The following is a 20,920-nucleotide window of genomic DNA, read 5'->3' as shown; positions in this document are numbered from 1 at the left end:
TTTAATGATAGTTGATTTCTCTGTCCGGCCGAATCGATAGCAGCTCACAATCACAGGCTCCTCACCCCTAAATAAGCCAGTTCCAACCCATTCATCCCCTGATTGGATTTCTATTTATGTCACTTAATTAGACCGGTTCGGTCCATTTCAGCCTTAAAGTCAGCCCTTTTCTAAGTTTCGATTTTTTTTGTCAAACTCGGTCACAAAAGGAAAAGATTGTGGATTCATTCATTTTGCAATCCTGTCTACTCACGCGCCGAAGAAAGTTAAATGCTTGCCTGACACAGGAAGGGTCACAGGGTTATCCGTACGTACGGACCTTCATCAAAAGGTAAGTAGTCCTATAGCGGAGAGGTCATCTCGCGTGAAGAAAAATAAAAAGAATAAAAGGGAAAAAATACTCTGCTATAGAGTTAAGCTTTTCTAAGTTCACAAAACTCCTAAAACACACTTTCTGAATATCACATCATTAATTTTATTTTTTTTATTTATATTTAAAAAATATAATTTTTTATTAATTTTTAATTATACCATTTTAAAAATATATCATTTTAAATATTAAAAAATATTTTGAAATTTTTATTTAAAATAAAATAAAATAAAATAAAATTATGATAGTGAATTTATATCTTACTATAATTTTTAAAAAATAAATAATAATTTTGAAATAATAAAAAATAAAAATAAATAAAAATATTAGTTAAAAAATTATTTAATTTTTTAATTTATAACACTTCACGTGACAAACAAAATATTATACGCTTGATGTCTGATATTTTACTTTAAATAATTTTCTTTATTATTTAATTGTTTTAATAAAATTAATTTCCATTTTTTAAAATCATATAACGATTTTCTTTTATCTGAAAATATATAATACAAAATTATTTAACTAAAATAGTATGGTTTAAAAGTAATAAAACGATGATTTTTTTTTTTGAAAAAGCAACAAAAGGATTCATTTCTATATTTTTTAAAGTAAAATCTTAATTCGAATTCATACATCTAATTTCCTTTTCCTAAAAAAAAAAATTGGAAGAAGTATTGTGTTAATTAATAGTTCATCCATCCACCGATATTTGACGGGTATCCTTCAACTTCCGTTAATTAATAGTATATGTATATATATAAAATAATATTTATTTAATTTTTGCGGTAAAGAGAGATTTGAATCCACCGAAAGTTACTTCTCCACTGTTGAGATGATGACCCAACATCTGCCCTTTCTGTTGTCATTTACCACTTTTTATTTTATTTATACTTAAGGACTATTGTGTTATTAATTTTAGTATTTTCCACATTTACATCATAGTTGGGATTTCTTTATGGAAATTGATGATATGAGTAATAAATTAACTTAAGGAAAATATATAAATAACAATTTAATGAATATACATTTTTATTTAGTATTTCTAAAATATTAAAATTCTAAATTTAAATTATAATAATAATAAAAATAAAAGAAGAGAAAAAAGAAATAGTTTTAATTGGATTCAAATATTGAATGGTGGTACTGCAGCACGCGTGCATTGGAGGAGCCGACCAAGATATTAGTCAACACTCAACACAGTAATCACATTCACACGCTTGCTCTTAATTAAATCTTTTTTTTAAGTAATTAAAACAAATTATTTAATACTAAATTATATTATTTTTATTTTTTTTTATTCTTATTTTGTAATTTTTGTAAATACCATATAGTTGTTTTTTTTTAAAAAAATAAAGAATTAATATATAAGTTTACTCAATTACATAAATTCAATTTAGTTTATTCTTATTTTTTTAATCCACGAGTTTTATTGGCTTAATTATAATAAATATAAATAATAAACTAAAAGCCAAATCATTGGCACGTTGAAACAGAGCCTATATTTCTTCACTATCGTCCATTTCTTTTCTTTTTCAATCTGAAAAATAATTAAAAAACAAATTCATGGAAATTGACACAAATGGATATATAATTAAATAAATAATTATAATAAAAATAATTATATATATAAATTATGAAAGTTTATTTGTTTTATTCAGGAAATATTACCTCTTTAAGTAATGAAGATCAGTAGAAAAAAAATAGCGGAATATTCTAAAATTTTTAACAAAAATAATTGTGTTATTAATTATTTTACAATATTATATAATTTAAAATAGTGAATGATGGAGAAGAAGACAAGTCGATTTTCTCCATATTTAACCAACTACCCTCACCTTCTCAATATTCTCTTTCTCTCTCTCTCTCTCCTCAGATCCATTTCTGTTTTATCATTTTCTCAAGCTCTTAGATCTGCAAGGTTATCACCGACAACTAGGGAGTTCGAGTCTCTCAAAGTCTGAAGCTTTTATCCTTTTCTTGTCCTTCTCCTTTTGTCCTTTGAGCATTTTTTGATGGTGGCGGTGGTGCTGAGGGAAGATTTTGCAAGAGAATAGAAAATTGGAAGTGGGGTTTTCATGGTTGATGAGCAGAAGCGGAGTTTGAAGAGGAGAGTTAGAAGGAAAACGATCGTGCGGCCCTTCAATCTGAGTTGGTTTCTGGCTGTGTAAATGCGGCTAACTTTCTCATAGAAGAAGAAGAAGAAGCAGAAGCAGCAGCAGCAGCAGTAGTAAAAGAGAAGAGAGGAGACAGTTGTTCCTTAACAAGAACGAGAAAGGGTATTTTAGGGTGTCTGTGATTTTAGTGGGTTTTGGAAAAAAAAAAGATGCAGCGAGATCATCCAAAGAAGGTTAGGCTCTCGCTTTTTCTCTCTGATATGGGATCTGGCTTGTTAACGGTAATGTTGGCAAGATTGTGGTTTCCGGATCCAATTTAGGAAAGTTGCTATTTGGAAATTTGTGTTTCTTCTATAGGTAGTAGTTGGTCTAATTTCTGGCTGTTTGGTTTCAGACTAACTGGAAAGAAATTGAATGAAAATTTCCTTTCGTCAAGTTTAACCTCTAATTTACAGTGATTGAGGAAAAAAGGCAAGATCTGATTTAGGCAGGGTCCACTTGGTTGTGAAAGAGTTTACAATCTAATCGTTTCACTTTCTAAGAGTTTAAGATTCTGATTAATCTTATTTTCTGTGGGAAAAGGAAAGAAAATTTGAATTCTGGAAATTGGGATGTGAATTAACGCTGGAGTTTTAGTTTTAAATAAATAATTAAGTTGGCAGACAAATGATCAGATTGAATAATTTGTGTTCTTAGTTAATGAAAATGAGGTTTTATTAGTATTATCTGTAACTTTTTAAGTTTTGGTTGCTCGGATAAGCCATGCGCTTAAGTTCCCTGTCTTATTTTTCTCCTGAACTTCTTAACTGGAGAACTGAATTAACTGCACTGGAGGAGAAGTAGAATAGAATTTGTATTTGCTGTTTTCCTCATTTTAACATGTTTCTTTTTATTGAATTCACTTGTCTGATTTTCTGAGCATACAGTTGAAGGCTGGAATTCATCCACCTATTACATATTATGCATCTATTATATTAATTTTGTTCCTTACTTTGCACTTTTGCTTTTGAACAAATGTTTTATCACTGTATAACTACAACAGTTAGCTACTATAATGATTTGGATGCTTTGGACGTTATCCGTTGGCTTCCTTTGGAAAGAATCATTTGCAAGAACAAAATTCAAATGAATTATCACACTATCGGATTATTTTTTCTCATGATATTTTTATTTCTTTTAAAATGCTTTCTTTTGTTAGTTAAAGTTATTGATTTCTTTCAATTCTTGGGTACCCAAACATGAGAATTGACTAAAGAAAAGAAAAAAGAAATCCATTGAATTGAATTATTGCAAAATCTAGTTCCAAACAGGTTGTTAAGGAAATACAATTTTGTTCTTGTACTTGTGTGCTGCAACTCCCAACTTTTGCATTTTGATTCTTTACTGATGCAAATTTTAAATTACAGTCATTCTGTTTAACCTGATTCTGTTCCTATTTCTGCATAAATCCACCTTTGTTTCTCTTTGGTTTTTCACGTGTTCTCATCTTTTTGTTACATGGTAAGATCTTCATCAATAAGCAATGCTGTTTTTGTTCCATTTTTTATGTTGTATTTCTATGTTATACAGCTGTGAACTCCTGAAATTTTTTATTTAGTAGACCATTGGTTAACTGCTCAGTGTTTTTCTTTTTGGAATAATTGTGCGCATTGTTTGTGAGTGCACATGTATCCAAGAAAGGACTGTTTATTATTTTGATATGCTAGTTAATATGTTTTGCCGCATTTTTGTGTGTGAGAATGTGCTGTATAATGTGCATCATGATCATGTATAGTGTGTATTCTACATTTTTTTACATTTTATTTTGATTTCTCTTGGAACTTGGATGATTTTACTTGGGCATATGTTTGCTTTAGCATTAGATTATACTTTTCCAAAAAATTTTATACCAGTGATAATATGTACAAAAGCTTGAGTATGACATTTTTTTTTGTTTTTTATGCTTCAGGACTTAAAAGATCTGGACTTTTTCACCGAGTATGGGGATGCCAATAGATACAAAATTCTGGAAGTTATAGGAAAGGGAAGCTATGGAGTTGTTTGTGCAGCAATTGACACTCATACTGGAGAAAAAGTTGCAATAAAAAAGATTCATGATGTTTTTGAGCACAACTCTGATGCTATTCGGATCTTGCGAGAAGTCAAGTTACTTAGGCTTTTACGACATCCTGATATTGTGGAAATTAAACGCATCATGTTGCCATCCTCCAAGAGGGAGTTTAAAGACATATTTGTTGTGTTTGAGCTCATGGAGTCTGATCTTCACCAAGTTATCAAAGCTAATGATGATTTGACCCGTGAACACCATCAGTTTTTTCTTTATCAGATGTTACGAGCATTGAAATACATGCATACTGGTGATTGTTTCTGCCTTTTCCTTTTCAGTAATTCATTTTATTCTTTTATTGCTTTCTCGTGTTATCACAGTTTATGACACTTTCACTGCATTTGTATATTTTTTCTTATGAGCAATCACTTCATGACTGTCATTTTGTATAATTCCACCTTTTCTATTTTTTTATTTTTCTTTAATTTGAACTTAACTTTTTTAAGTTTGATGAACATTTCAGCGCATCTCTGTCTGAATGTAAGTTTTTTTGTTGCAGCAAATGTTTACCATAGAGATCTTAAACCCAAGAATATATTGGCTAATGCAAATTGCAAGCTTAAAGTTTGTGACTTTGGACTCGCTAGAGTAGCATTTAGCGATACACCAACCACTGTTTTTTGGACGGTATGTATTTGTAGTGCTATATTTGGAAACACACAAGAGCTTATTTATCACTCTTATTTAGCAAGTATTCACTGATGAGGTATCTTCCAGGACTATGTTGCGACAAGATGGTATAGGGCTCCAGAGCTGTGTGGATCTTTTTTTTCAAAGGTATGGTTTGCCTACCATGTATATTCATTCTTTTTTCTCTACAGCAAGGTATGATGGTATGATCCACGCAATTTTGGTTATTTCTCTTATCTTCTACTCATATCTTTGCAAGTAGATGGAGGTTTCACGTCATTTACTGATATGCTTAACTTCTTGGACATGTTTCGAAATAATGCTCATGATATTACCTTATGAAAGAAGATGTAGATGTATTGACTAGAGAAGGATATGGTCAATGCACTTGATTTATGAGCAATTGATGAAGAAAGCAAAATTTATGAACATGGTTTGTTGAAGTTGATTGGTTGGCTTGATTGTTATAAACTATTGTTGAAGATGGGTTTTGCTTGAATTTGTTGCTGATCGATTATTTTTTCAAACCTCTGTTCATATGTACTTGTATGCCCTTGAAAAATGTCTATGGATTATGATGAAAAGATACATTATATTCAAGTGGTATGATTCAGACGTATTTCTTCAGAGAATCTCAATGTTTGTAGGCAATGATAAAAACACATGCCTTGACTTTTTTCATTTTACACCCTTGTTCCTATTGGCTTTTCCTATGCTTTTAGGGTGAACCTTCTTCTGCTCATTGGTAAAGTTATGGAATGCTATTTTTATGAGCTATGGAATAACAATGAAGCAATGTAGTTCTCTGTAAAATGCTTCGAAGTGCTTTATGTAAGCAGTAATGCCTAGATAAAAATAATTCTTGTTCAGGGAGGACTATGAACTCTCCTGGAAGTTGAATATCTGTCATTCAGGTAATTGTGTCAGGTTATGCCCCAGTCCCTGGAGTGGTTTAACTACAGTAAGAAGTTTCTAATACTGTTTGAATTCTGATTTGTTGGTATTCTTTGCAGTATACACCAGCAATTGATATTTGGAGTATTGGCTGCATATTTGCTGAGGTATTGACAGGGAAGCCATTGTTCCCGGGTAAAAGTGTTGTTCATCAGTTAGATTTGATCACTGATCTTCTTGGGACTCCTTCACCAGAAACTATTTCTGGAGTATGATATCTTTCTCTCTCTAACGTTGATTTCAATGTTCTATTCTGAAGTATTGATGTCAATTATATATTTTTGAAAAAATGCAGGTTCGAAATGAGAAGGCAAGGAAGTACTTGACAGAAATGAGGAAAAAGAAGCCTGTGCCATGTACTCTCAAATTTCCAAATGCAGATCCTTTAGCACTTAAGCTGTTGCAAAGGCTTTTAGCATTTGACCCAAAAGATCGACCAACTGCTGAAGAGGTTTTTGGTTTATTTTATTATCCGGCTATAATGATGTTGACCTTATTATATATTTAGTTAGTAAATAAAATAAAATACAGCTTGATGGTTCTTATTTTCTTCACAATACTCTGATGGATTGCAATTTTTTTTTTATAGGCATTGGCTGATCCTTACTTTAAGGGCTTAGCAAAAATTGAGAGAGAACCTTCTTGTCAGCCAATCTCAAAGTTGGAGTTTGAGTTTGAGAGGCGGAGGGTGACAAAGGAGGACATCCGGGAATTGCTATACCGCGAAATACTGGAGTATCATCCGCAGCTGCTCAAAGACTACATGAATGGAAATGAAGGCACTAACTTTCTCTATCCTAGGTTCTAAACTCTTCCTTCCAATTGCCCATTTTTTAATAGTAGCAATTCTATGTTCTCGTTTTCATGTTAGATAGCATTTGTTTTTCCAATGCAGTGCAATAGGTCAATTTAGAAAGCAGTTTGCCTACCTCGAGGAAAACAGTGGTCGAAGTGCGCCAGTGATTCCCCTAGAGAGGAAGCATGTCTCCCTTCCACGGTATGATCATCTATCTCAATTCCTTTCTTGTACGAGTCCCTGTAGGTTATGGTGAAGTGGAAACTATATAGTATAATGGTACTGGGATGTTCGAGTTCCTTTGCCTGTAATTTGTACTATCTAGAGATGATTTATCATCTTCTTCTTTGTTTGCAGATCTACTGTACACACAAATACAATCCCCCCTAATATGCATCCTAGTTCAACTGCATTTGATCACCGGCATGTTGCAGAAGACGCTTGTAAAAACTATAGAGCAGCAGATGCAATTTCTGGAAATGCAATGAAGGTTTCTCGCCCTCCCCCCAGGGTACCAACAGGTATAATCAAATAAAATTTTGCTTATTTTTTGTTAAGTGGCAATAGATATGTGGAAAACTTTTGAATTTCACATTTGTTGTGGTCAGAATTTTGATGTGGTTTTAACATTCAACGGTTGTTATTATGTTTGAGAGTTCTGATATCCACAATCAGAGTTCTCAAAGTAGATCTTTGCTAATACCTTGATAACGTGACTGGGTCCAGACGTCCAGTTCCATGACTGCTTGAAATATGCCATTTAGAATTGACATTGATGTTAGGCTCAAAAGGGTGAAATATGTATTTTTCTTCTTGTTTGAGCTCCAAATCTTCTCTCTCTCTCTCTCTCTCTCTCTCTCTCTCTCCATTCAGTTGGCAATTTTTTCCTGCTTTTTTTTTAGGGTGTACAGCAAAGCCAGGGAGAGTAGTTGGATCGGTTGTACCATATGAGAATGGCAGAAACATCAAAGATGCCTATGATGCAAGGATATTTTATAGAAATGCAGTCCTCCCTCCACAGCAGACAGTCTCTCCCCACTGTTTCTTCATGAACAACACATTGACACGAGGAAAGTCGACAGAGTCTGAGAAGGATACTTCCCAAGCAAAACAACCAGAGTGTAAAATGGCGGCAAAACCAGCACCAGTCATGGCCATTGAAATGAACGCCAACCCCTATTATCAACCAAAAGCTAAGGTGGAACAATTAAATGAGCGAATTGCTATCGATGCAAAACTGCTGCAGGCACAATCCCAATTTGGTGCAGCTGCCGTCGCTGTAGCTGCTCATAGGAATGTGGGAACGGTTCAATATGGATTGTCCTAAGGTGCAAAGACCTAATCAAGAATGTTAAGAAATCAGAGAGATCTACGAGTCTCATCCTTGAGAGGTCTTTTACAGTCCTTGCAGTATCTATTTAAGTCCTCGTGTAAGTAGAATCTTAAATCATTGATTTTTTAATGAAAATAAATTCTCTTAGTATTAGAAGAAAAATGTGTGCATACAAAAAAATGTAATCTGTATGAGCTACAAGGTATCTAAAACTCGACCTCTATTGACCTAAACTAAATCAAACTTGAATCAACACCATGTGTTATTTACTCAGGATGTCAAAATAATGTCAAAGTGACTAACTTTCCATTCTGCCACTTCATCTTTGCTAATGTATATTTCAGTTCCCAAGTCAATGGATGGCCAATGCCTAGTCGCAGGCTTAGTCCCTGGGTCCTGCATCAAACAACCAAACGCACCAGGTCATTTTTGCTTAGAAGCATACACATATATAAAAAATAAAACTTTTACCTGATAAAAATAAAGAGCCTGAGATAATCTCCCTACATCAAGATGCCAAGTTCTTGGATCTCCTATCCAACCCTCACCCTTCTTTGTAGGGTAGCCGTATTCACCCCAGACAGGATGAGGAAGGATTTGCAGTATCTCTTGTGCTTGTGGATTGCTATATGCATCACACAAGTTATGTGGCTCCTCCAGGAACTGACCATTTCCTGGAGCACACCACAAATGGTAAGCATCGTAAGGGTAATTGTCCTTGTCGGATCGGTGGATTCGGGTTCCATTAGGGAGGGTGTGATAAGGAGGGCAGAGTCTAATATCGTCAGGTTTGCACCAGGGTTCAGTTTCAGGGTTTATGATCATTTCACTGTATCGTGTGACGTCTGTGGACACATCCCCATCACATGGTTTTCCATCGTTTTTCCAGCAGCTTCCAATGTCCATTAGGTAAAATTGGCTATTTTTACCTCCTCCTTGCTTAATTTCTAACCTGAACTCTACCTTGAAATTGGGCGACTTGGGAATCTTTCAGTGATGGAAAAACAAAAACAAAAACAAAAAAAAACATTGCTCAATTAACACTGAACTTAATCACAGTATTATCAGTTAACAAAAATGAAGAGAGAGTTAATGGCATACTGTCTTTAACATCCCCCTTGTCGGATAATGGTACCCGCCGGATAATCCTCTGGTGGCGTCTGACCTGAGGTAGAGCATCAACCATGGGTACTTAAAAGAAGTCTTCAACAAGTGGTGAAAAACCCAACTACCTTCTTTATAATGTTTTTTGATCCAAGTGACTTTGAAGTAAGAAGTGCCATTAGCAACTGCTGCATTTCTAACATCAGAATCCAAATCCCAAGTCCCATAAAAGCTTCCTTTTAAGGTCTTGCGATTCAGCTGTAGTCTAGTATAGTCATGGAATATATAGGGCATGTTCATGCAACCTTTCCCAAAGCATGGAAACCGAGTTTCTGGTGGGAAAGGTTTGGACTTGTGGCCATTTTCAGGGCATTTGGCTGCTGTAGTATCCATGTTGCCACTCTTGAGCATGATCATCCAAAACTGCCATGGATGAGTCTTGTCTTGAACTTGGCACTTATTTCCCAGATATATCTCCTTCTCTGCTGCGTAAGTGTCAGCTTTTTTACTTGTTAGTCCTCCGTAGTCTCCACTCAATACGCCAAGCCTGTTGTCTTGCTCAGTCACCTTGTGCATCAACCTCACTTCATCACCAACCAAAATCAATTAGCATGAAAAGTTTTATAAAATTCACAGGCATGAGATGAAAATTTTGAGGAGATATAAAGTTAACTAGAGAGGTGAGGACCTGGTGTTTTTGAATGATCAACATCGAAGCAATCAGCCAATCTTGGACTACCCATGTTGGGAGCTTCTTCACCAACCTCATTGCACTGATTCCAAGCTTCAATGGCTACTCTAAGACCTTCTCTTCTCATCCCTGGATCTCCAATGGCTGACTTACGATCATTGCAGGCCACAATGTGATGAATTTGAACAAGAGAGAGAAAACCAAGAAGAACGAGACAAGAAGAAAACCTCGTCATCTTGGGTTTGCTTATTATTAACTAACGATGCTCAAGAGTTTGAGAAATTGTGGCATATATATATACTTGTATATTATAAAGATTATGGAGATAATATAGAATTCTAATGAAGCTTGAACGTAATAAGTCAAGTGTTTATATCCCCCTGGAATTTAACCGCCATACAATAACAACTATGCATGATATCTATGATTCTATCATTATTAAAGGATAAGATATTTATCCAAAAATTATTAACATATTAATTAAATTTGTTAAATTAATTAATAATAATTAAAAAAATTTTCACCAATGATTTCAAGAGGAAAATTCATGTCACTAGAGAATGTATTGTTGGAAAGAATGTTTTTATATCTAATCAATTACCCAAAAACAAATTCTACACTTTTTTTTTTTGTTTTTGGTTTTTAATAATGGGAAATAAAGATTGTATTCTGAAATTTATTAAATAGGTTGTCTTGGAAGAATAATGTCGAAGTCACTAACGATCCATTCTCCAACTTGATCACTGCTAATGTAGATTTCAGTTCCCAAGTCAATTGAAGGCCAATGTCTCTCCACAGGCTTAGTGCCTGGATCCTGCATCACATATCCTTAAATTAAATAATTAAATATTCTAAATATAGTTTATAAAATATCGATTTTCATATTATGAAAGCAAGAGAACTAGTTTATTAGCAAATCTCTAATAACTTGTACCTGGTACAAGTAGAGCGACTGAGACAGTCTCCCAACGTCGAGTTCCCAACTTCTTGGATCTCCAATCCAACCCTCGCCCTTCTTCGTAGGGTAGCCATATTCGCCCCACACAGGATGAGGAAGAATCTGCAGTATCTCTTGAGCCTGAGGATTGCTATAAGCATCACATAAGCTGTACGGCTCCTCCAGGTGGTCAGCGTTCCCTGGAGCACACCACATATGGTAAGCATCGTAAGGAAACTTGTTCTTGTCGGAACGATAGATTTGGGTTCCATTAGGGAGTGTGTGATAAGGAGGACACATTCTCAGATCATCAGGCTTGCACCATGCTTCTGTTTCAGGGTTTATAATCATTTCACTGTAACGTGTAACGTCTGTGGTCACATCTCCATTGCAGGGCTTTCCATTGTTTTTCCAGCATCCTCCAATGTCCATCAGGTAGAATTGGCTGTTTTTACCTCCTCCTTGCTTTACTTCTAGCCTGAACCTCACTTTGAAATTGGGTGATTTTGGAACCTGCAATGTATTATAATCATCATCACCACCATAAGAAATTAGTCCTCCAATGGGATAAAAATCGCCACTAAAACATTTAGCAATTAACAAAACTGCACTAAAAGATTTAACAATGATTTTTTATATTTAATGCTTACTGTTTTTGACATCCCTCTAGTGGGATAATGATATCCACCAGAGAATCCAGTGGTGGCATCTGATCTCAGGTACAGTATCAACCATGGATAATTCAATGATGTCTTCAAGAAATGGTGAAAGACCCAACTCCCTTTTCCAATCTGTTTTTCCCAAGTGACATTGAAATAAGAAGTTTTTTGACTGACATCAGAATTCAAATCCCAAGTCCCATAAAAACTCCCTTTCAAGGTATCACCTTGGACACTTGTATAGTTATGGTATATGAAGGGCATGTTCATGCAACCTTTTCCAAAGCATGGAAATCTAGAGTCTTGTGGGGAAGGCATAGCTTTCTTGCCATTTTCTGGGCATGTAGCTGCTAAAGTGTCCATGTTTCCACTTTTGAGCATTATCATCCAAAATTGCCAAGGCCTAGGATTGTCTTCTACTTGGCATTTGTCGCCCAAGTATATCTCTTTTCTTGCTGCATACACATCTACATTACTGGCCCTAATCCCTCCATATGATCCATTCATCAGACCAAGCTTGTTGTCCGTGTCATCTACCTTGTGCATTAACTTCACTGCATTCCATTTTCATGTGACATCACCAAAATATAAATGCAAAAAAAATTATGGGTTTTGAATGCCCTTTTGCAATCATAGCTCATAAAACCAAGCCAGAAACTGATACATTGAATATTTTAAGATTATTACATTGAAAATGAAATAAAGACGATGAAGAAAGAGATGCTCTTGTCTTTATTATGGTAGAAAAAGAAATTAATATATAAATATATATATATGGCCCTACCGCTCGCCACCGCGGTCTTGCACAAGCCTAGCTCCACATCGAGCTGGTCCACCTTCTCACGCAAACGACGTAGGGTTTCCTCCAACTTGTCCCCCCTCTTGGACACCAAGTCCACCGCCACATTTAAGGCTCCTTGCATTTCATCCCTTAGCTCATCCACGTCCCCCTTGGACTCGAGCTCAGAAATGCGAAGGTCCATGTCCTCACACTTCCCCCTATGCTCGGACATAGCGGCTTCCACCCTTGCCAGCCTTTCCTCCAATGCGGCAAGTATATCTCGGGACTTCTCCCTACGACCCCTCCCTTCCCTTGAGGGTTGCGAACCGGTGGTGGTCTCCATACCACTGCTGCCAGACATTCTTGACACTTGTACAACGAATAGCGCTTTCCCCCGCTTGCACGAACTCGCTAGCACGACCCTTCGGCAAGAACGCTATCCAAATAGCTTGCTTATCTTCACCAAAGACCCCTCACTTCGGTGGAGATGATTCCCACTTCACCCAACTAAGAGTGTTTTCCCAACGCGGCTATGATACAGACTTCACTTCCCCAAGAGAAGCTTGTAGCAGGAATAGGCTGAATCAGGCTCAACTAGCTCTGATACCAACTGTCACGGGCACAATGCTTCACCCCACTTAAAGCACCCGTGCGGCACTAGTAAACTCACCCCAAGCTTGAGAATACTAGTCAGCCTTACCCAAATATGCCAACTTAGGCAATAGAGATGTGTGTAGCGGAAGCTTAGAAAGAACAAGCCAAAGAGTTGGCAAACAATAGCCAAAACACTCTATTAAATATGTTGTGGGAGTACAACCTCAAGCTATGCACAAGTGCTCTCAAACTCTCACACAAGATTGCCTCACTTGTGTACAAGAGAGTGCTCTCAAATAGCTCTCAATGATGGCTCTCAAAGCTCTTGGTATGGTGCTGAACAAATGCCCCAGCACCCCTATTTATAGGCTGTCCACCTCCTCAATTTGTGGTGGAAAAGCCCTCCCAAATGTGTGGCCAGAATTTGCCTTCCAGAAGTTTCAGGGACTAAATGGTAATTTCACACCCCTGGGAAGCTTCTGGATTCTGCTGGCCAACCAGCTCGTGGACCCCCTGCTGCTGGTGAGAAATCTGCTGCCCCTGCAGATTTCTGGAAGCTTCTGGGCTGTTCCAGCCTGTTCTGGGCGCCACTGGCCCGTTCTGGTGCCTTCTGGAATTTTCGTAGGCCAACCAGACTCCCCTGGAATTTTCGTTGGCCAACCAGACCCTCCTGGCACCTTCTCGCGCGCCCCCGATGATTCTGGAACCTTCCCGCGCCTTCCAGCACGTCCCCGAGCCTTCCCGTCGCTGGCAGATTCGAACCTCACTCTGCCTAGCTCCGCAGGCCAACCATCGCTGTAGGCCAACCAACTCCGTAGGCCAACCAGCGACAGCCCGATCCTCGCGCGCGCCCGCCTGCGCTCCCAGCACGCGCCTGCCTTGCGCGCCTGCCCCGCGCGCCCCGCAGCTGTGCCTGCGCGTCCTGCGTGTCGCGCCCCCGTTGCGCGTGTAATACCCGGCTAGAGTGGGGTCTGGAATTCCGGTGTTCCGATGGACTTTCCGGAGCCGGTTTCCTCTCAAAGGGTATCATGGATGTTTTTACACATGTTTTTAGCGGTTTTCAGTATTTAAATGACTTTTAAGAATGGAGTTTTGGCAAGAACTTGCATAGAGGAGAATTGCCAGGTTCGGCCGCCGAAGGTTGAGTTTCGGCCGCCGAACTTTGCATGGATTAGGAGGCACGTTCGGCTGCCGAAGGAGGTTTGGCCAGCCACTATTTAAGGGGGCCCTCAGTCGGTCAAGGGATAAGATTTCCGACTCCCCAGCCGCCTCAGGTGTGTCTTCTTTCCTCTCTCAGTGATTTCTATGTGTTCTTTCCAATCTTTGAGAGTTTTACTCAGATTTAAGCATGTTTTGAGGATTTTAAGCAAAAAGGTTGTGTTTTGACGGTGTGATGATTTGGAGAGGGTTTCCTCCATTTCTTCACGTTAGGATCTTCCATCCTTATGTTTACAAGAGGAGTATGGAGATTTCTGACATGTTTTCATGATTGTGGAAGGTTTTAAGGAGTTTTCATGGTTAGTTGCATGTTTTGAGTTTTTGAGGATTGTGAGGTGATTATGTGCTATTTGATGAGTTGAGTGTGTTTTGTTGGGGTTATAGGCTAGTTTTGGACCCCTTTGTGCATATATAAGCATATGTGCAAGTTGTGGAGTGTTGTATGCATGTTGAGTAAGGTTTGGGGGAAGTTGAGCATGAGGTGAGCGAGGTTCTGCCTAACTGGAGAACCCAGCTTCGGCCGCCGAAGGAGGGTTCGGCCGCCGAACGTTGTGAGGAGGTGGTTTCGGCTGCCTAAACTTGCCCCCGAAGGATTGGACTTTCGTCTCTGGAGGGGAGGTTCGGCCGCCGAAGGTGCCGCCGAAGGGAGGAGACTTTCGTCTCTGGAGTGTGGTTTGGCCCCCGAACCATGCCCCCGAAAGGGTTCGGCCGCCGAAAGAGGAGATTCGGCCGCCGAAGGTGCATGAGTTTCGTCTCTGGAGAGGACATTCGGCCGCCGAACCTGCCGCCGAATGTGTTCTGTCCAGCCTTCTTTTGCATGCTTTATGTGATTGTTTTATGAGCTTTGAAAGGGGTTTTGTAGAGTTGTTTATGAGTTGGTTAGAGTGTGTTTGGCACCTCATTCGAGTCCATTTGTGTAGGATTGGACCCGAGAGATCGAGGAGGTCATCAGAGTTAGAGGTTGCAGAGTCAGTGCAGAGTCAGTTCAGTATCTGCCAGAGGAGCAGAGGTGAGTAGAACGAAACTTAATCTTGTTTTAACTACAGACACAGACTGTATGAGCATAGTTCATGCATCATGGATGCTATGATTTATATTAGGGTGATTTGCATTAGAATCACGAAGTTGTTGCATTGCATATTATGTGATCAGAGATTAGGTGGACCCAGGCGACTCCAATAGCCTAAGCTTCGGCTCCTGTCATTGTGTCAGGTCAGTTGGGCAATTACTTGTTGGAATGCCCTGTGTAGCTCCTTTGGGGGGCCAGTGTTGACAGAGGGTATTTTTGGGGTCATGTCTACCTTAGTGGGGATTGGACCAAGGCGACTTCAATAGCCCGTCGAGGGAGTTTTGGGGTCAAGTCTAATCCAAGATATATTGAGATGTTTGTGTTGTGATGCATTTTCATATATAGTGCGTATGAATGAACTGTTTTCAGTGTTTCTACTCACTGGGCTTTAGAAGCTCATCCCTTTCCCTTAATCCCAGTTTTGCAGGTTCAGAGTAGCTGGGAAGGGTAGAAGCATCAGAGTTGCTAAAGGATTGCCTATGTAATAGTATAGTGTGGACATGATGTATGTCAAGGGATATATGTAAAGTGATGTAATAGTTAGTCAGTTAAGGTATAAATGTATTAGAATGTGCTTTTGCCTATTGTCTAGTGTATGTTAATCCCTAGTGTATGCATGTATCCTGTTTTACAGTTGCTTGATGAGAAATGAGTCAAACCAGGCTTAATACATGTTGTGTTTCGAAAACCCAGTGAATTATAACTGTGAGGGAAGACAGGGATTACTTCCTTTGACCCAAGACCAGTGCGGAGGAAAGACCAGGTTTGATTCCTGTGATCCATAGAGAGGCCAATAGAGAAGACCAGGTTTGATTCCTGTGACTCTATGGTAGCCAAGTTAACTTATGATATGCTGACCCTACAGGGTGGGTTCTATGTTTCAGAGCATAGTGCATGGAGGTTACTTGGTAGAGTATCACTGGTTTATTACAGATAGCCCTGAGGGCTAGTTCAGATTAGTATGTCTGAGCTTTTGGTTCATATGATTGGACCTATAGTACAGTGTTTTAAAGGTTAAGTCTGGTAGTTTTGAAAGAAAAGTGTTACAGATGTCGGATCATGTATGGGATTTTAACAGATACACAGAGTTCATAGCAGGCTTACTACGGGTCTAGGCGGCCTTAAGCCGATCTGGATCCTAGTGCCGAGCAGTTTGGGCCGTTACAAAGAGGGTACCGGTTTCCGGGCTGTTACAGATGGTATCAGAGCATAGGGCCTCGAGAGTACGGTGTGTTGAGCTAAGATGCTCAGGGATGAGAGAGATCTCACATCGGAACGAGGTTGTCTTAGAAGGCAAAGCACATTAGGTTCACTCATGTCCACATAGGATGAGTCCAGGTTTGAGGATGATATGAATGCCATGACTGCTCTGCTGTGTATGCAGGTGTCTATTTTGTGTGTTCATGTGTATTCATATGACCTCTATGTGTTTGTTTTTTTGATCTTCAGGAGAGCTAAGATGAGTGGAGCTAGTCGATCTGTGGAATCAGATCCGTCTGAAGGATCGTTTGAGCAAAGGAGAGAAGGAATAGACCTAAGAAGAAGAGAAGTAGAAGGAGCATTAGAGATGCAGAGAAGGAGTGTAGGCATACAGGTGAATATGGATGAAGAGTGTTCAGGAGATGCTCAGACCAAGGCTTCCAAACTTTCTGGTTCAGGAGAAAATGATCCCTCCACTGGGAGTACAGCTGCCACAAGAGGCAAAAGGTGGGGGAAAACCACGAGGGAGTGGGGTAGGACTAGGAAGGGCAGGATGTGGAAGCGATTGAGGGTAAATCGCGATGGGGGTGCGAGCTCTGGAAGAGGAAGATCGCAATGTGAGAGGTGTGGAAAGATGCATAAGGGAGTCTGTCGTGCAGGGACTACGGCATGTTTCCAGTGCGGACAGGAAGGGCACTTCGCACGTGAGTGTCCTACTGCGCCCAGGATAGGTCAGTCCCAGCAGATGTTGGCAGGCAGAGGGGCTCAGGCTAGGAGCCAAGGAGAGGAGGCAGCCACATCAGACCCCGTGGTACCAGGTATGTTTACTTTTGCGTGGTCTAAAGTGTATAAGTATGAGAGAGAGATATGCAGATCAAAAGGCAGCAAAGTGTAAGAGCAGAAGTGGAAGGAAACTACGAAATAAAAGAGGAAGAAAAGAATAAGTCAATAGCGAGAATAAGACGAGGAAGTAAGTGAAAGAGAGCAAGCATAAGAAGAAGTACGAGCAGAGAAAGAGGAAGAGTACAGAAAGAGCTTAGAGTCAGTCTGGGATTGAGAGGGAGAGGCAGAGGAAAGGGTCAGCCTTTTCTTTAGAGATTCCCGAGGGAAGTTCCATGAGCTTTCGCTTGGATCTTCACCCTGACATGGTACAGGCTAACACATTGAGCACGTGACGTGAAATACGTTCACTTAGAAGTGCTCGGATGTGTATACAGTTTGTGTAGACCCCAGTGTTTCGCTTTCCTTGTTGCGTAGTGAGCCAATGATAGAGGGGGTTTGATGACGTCTGGGCTTAGAGTGGTTTTCTTGGGTCAGTGGCCCTAAGTGTGTGATCCATCTGAGGCAGAGTCAGTTCAGTTCAGAGATTGGGGTGAGTAGATGCGATCCAGCTGACCTTATGGTTCTAGATTTGACTGTGTGATGTCATTCTAGGGCGGATTGGCTACCTACTCAGAGTACTACCTGTGTCCACAGAGACAAGGTAGGAGAGTTCAGTAACTCAGGATGGATCAGACTGGTAGTCCTTTGGAGGGACAGAGTATAGATGCTCAGAGGTTTCATATCAGTCCCGTAGGCTCATCTTTTGCTCAGGAAAGGTTGTCAAAGGGTTCTAGCTCTTGTGAGCAAGTTCAGTAGTCAGGACAGGGAATCAGCCTCAGTGCCCGTTCCCAGGCAGTACTAGATGTTCCCAGACGAGCTGTCAGGGTTACCATCTGAGGGTAGCCCAGGAGTGGTGTCTAGACGCGGAACCATTTCTTTCCTTCTACCCTACAGGATGGCACCTGCCGCTTTGAGAATAGTCAGAGTAGTGTAGAAGATGAAGAGAGAAGGGCAAGGAAGCAGAGTAGCGCAGAGGAAGCATGATGCGTACTAGTACAGGGTATAGTGGACCAGAGGTGGTGATCAAGAGGATCTTTGGTACACCTGTATCGCTGTTAGAGGAGAGTTTAGGCTTGTTTGCCTGTTTTTGTTCTTTTCCTTTGAGGAACATTCGGGGACGAATGTTCTTAAAGGGGGGAAGAATGTAATACCCGGCTAGAGTGGGGTCTGGAATTCCGGTGTTCCGATGGACTTTCCGGAGCCGGTTTCCTCTCAAAGGGTATCATGGATGTTTTTACACATGTTTTTAGCGGTTTTCAGTATTTAAATGACTTTTAAGAATGGAGTTTTGGCAAGAACTTGCATAGAGGAGAATTGCCAGGTTCGGCCGCCGAAGGTTGAGTTTCGGCCGCCGAACTTTGCATGGATTAGGAGGCACGTTCGGCTGCCGAAGGAGGTTTGGCCAGCCACTATTTAAGGGGGCCCTCAGTCGGTCAAGGGATAAGATTTCCGACTCCCCAGCCGCCTCAGGTGTGTCTTCTTTCCTCTCTCAGTGATTTCTATGTGTTCTTTCCAATCTTTGAGAGTTTTACTCAGATTTAAGCATGTTTTGAGGATTTTAAGCAAAAAGGTTGTGTTTTGACGGTGTGATGATTTGGAGAGGGTTTCCTCCATTTCTTCACGTTAGGATCTTCCATCCTTATGTTTACAAGAGGAGTATGGAGATTTCTGACATGTTTTCATGATTGTGGAAGGTTTTAAGGAGTTTTCATGGTTAGTTGCATGTTTTGAGTTTTTGAGGATTGTGAGGTGATTATGTGCTATTTGATGAGTTGAGTGTGTTTTGTTGGGGTTATAGGCTAGTTTTGGACCCCTTTGTGCATATATAAGCATATGTGCAAGTTGTGGAGTGTTGTATGCATGTTGAGTAAGGTTTGGGGGAAGTTGAGCATGAGGTGAGCGAGGTTCTGCCTAACTGGAGAACCCAGCTTCGGCCGCCGAAGGAGGGTTCGGCCGCCGAACGTTGTGAGGAGGTGGTTTCGGCTGCCTAAACTTGCCCCCGAAGGATTGGACTTTCGTCTCTGGAGGGGAGGTTCGGCCGCCGAAGGTGCCGCCGAAGGGAGGAGACTTTCGTCTCTGGAGTGTGGTTTGGCCCCCGAACCATGCCCCCGAAAGGGTTCGGCCGCCGAAAGAGGAGATTCGGCCGCCGAAGGTGCATGAGTTTCGTCTCTGGAGAGGACATTCGGCCGCCGAACCTGCCGCCGAATGTGTTCTGTCCAGCCTTCTTTTGCATGCTTTATGTGATTGTTTTATGAGCTTTGAAAGGGGTTTTGTAGAGTTGTTTATGAGTTGGTTAGAGTGTGTTTGGCACCTCATTCGAGTCCATTTGTGTAGGATTGGACCCGAGAGATCGAGGAGGTCATCAGAGTTAGAGGTTGCAGAGTCAGTGCAGAGTCAGTTCAGTATCTGCCAGAGGAGCAGAGGTGAGTAGAACGAAACTTAATCTTGTTTTAACTACAGACACAGACTGTATGAGCATAGTTCATGCATCATGGATGCTATGATTTATATTAGGGTGATTTGCATTAGAATCACGAAGTTGTTGCATTGCATATTATGTGATCAGAGATTAGGTGGACCCAGGCGACTCCAATAGCCTAAGCTTCGGCTCCTGTCATTGTGTCAGGTCAGTTGGGCAATTACTTGTTGGAATGCCCTGTGTAGCTCCTTTGGGGGGCCAGTGTTGACAGAGGGTATTTTTGGGGTCATGTCTACCTTAGTGGGGATTGGACCAAGGCGACTTCAATAGCCCGTCGAGGGAGTTTTGGGGTCAAGTCTAATCCAAGATATATTGAGATGTTTGTGTTGTGATGCATTTTCATATATAGTGCGTATGAATGAACTGTTTTCAGTGTTTCTACTCACTGGGCTTTAGAAGCTCATCCCTTTCCCTTAATCCCAGTTTTGCAGGTTCAGAGTAGCTGGGAAGGGTAGAAGCATCAGAGTTGCTAAAGGATTGCCTATGTAATAGTATAGTGTGGACATGATGTATGTCAAGGGATATATGTAAAGTGATGTAATAGTTAGTCAGTTAAGGTATAAATGTATTAGAATGTGCTTTTGCCTATTGTCTAGTGTATGTTAATCCCTAGTGTATGCATGTATCCTGTTTTACAGTTGCTTGATGAGAAATGAGTCAAACCAGGCTTAATACATGTTGTGTTTCGAAAACCCAGTGAATTATAACTGTGAGGGAAGACAGGGATTACTTCCTTTGACCCAAGACCAGTGCGGAGGAAAGACCAGGTTTGATTCCTGTGATCCATAGAGAGGCCAATAGAGAAGACCAGGTTTGATTCCTGTGACTCTATGGTAGCCAAGTTAACTTATGATATGCTGACCCTACAGGGTGGGTTCTATGTTTCAGAGCATAGTGCATGGAGGTTACTTGGTAGAGTATCACTGGTTTATTACAGATAGCCCTGAGGGCTAGTTCAGATTAGTATGTCTGAGCTTTTGGTTCATATGATTGGACCTATAG

General features: G+C 39.9%; 3 protein-coding genes across 3 annotated transcripts; 1 reads left to right on the top strand and 2 right to left on the bottom strand.

Annotated features, from left to right (window-relative positions):
- Positions 1-2,202: 2,202 nt before the first annotated feature.
- LOC110600811 (mitogen-activated protein kinase 19) lies at positions 2,203-8,466 on the top strand. Its single transcript, XM_021737696.2, has 10 exons — positions 2,203-2,717; positions 4,433-4,841; positions 5,091-5,218; positions 5,309-5,368; positions 6,235-6,384; positions 6,471-6,626; positions 6,765-6,976; positions 7,071-7,172; positions 7,329-7,492; positions 7,874-8,466. Exons 1-10 carry the CDS (start codon positions 2,694-2,696, stop codon positions 8,296-8,298), a joined length of 1,830 nt encoding a protein of 609 aa, XP_021593388.1. The 5' UTR covers positions 2,203-2,693; the 3' UTR covers positions 8,299-8,466.
- Positions 8,467-8,574: 108 nt separating this feature from the next.
- On the bottom strand, positions 8,575-10,401 carry LOC110600813. The gene is made up of 4 exons (XM_021737698.2): positions 10,097-10,401; positions 9,406-9,992; positions 8,776-9,291; positions 8,575-8,700 (listed from the first exon to the last, which is right to left on the bottom strand). Exons 1-4 carry the CDS (start codon positions 10,332-10,334, stop codon positions 8,575-8,577), a joined length of 1,467 nt encoding a protein of 488 aa, XP_021593390.1. The 5' UTR covers positions 10,335-10,401.
- Positions 10,402-10,658: 257 nt separating this feature from the next.
- On the bottom strand, positions 10,659-13,966 carry LOC110600812. The gene is made up of 3 exons (XM_021737697.2): positions 11,687-13,966; positions 11,034-11,549; positions 10,659-10,913 (listed from the first exon to the last, which is right to left on the bottom strand). The coding sequence occupies exons 1-3, from the start codon at positions 12,239-12,241 to the stop codon at positions 10,779-10,781; spliced, it is 1,206 nt and encodes a 401-aa protein (XP_021593389.1). The 5' UTR covers positions 12,242-13,966; the 3' UTR covers positions 10,659-10,778.
- Between the last annotated feature and the right edge of the window lie 6,954 nt (positions 13,967-20,920).

This window comes from Manihot esculenta, chromosome 15 (assembly GCF_001659605.2).
Source record: "Manihot esculenta cultivar AM560-2 chromosome 15, M.esculenta_v8, whole genome shotgun sequence".
Lineage (NCBI taxonomy): Eukaryota > Viridiplantae > Streptophyta > Magnoliopsida > Malpighiales > Euphorbiaceae > Manihot > Manihot esculenta.
The sequence above is the reverse complement of the archived record's forward strand: the minus strand, read 5'-3'. Positions and strand labels throughout refer to the sequence as shown.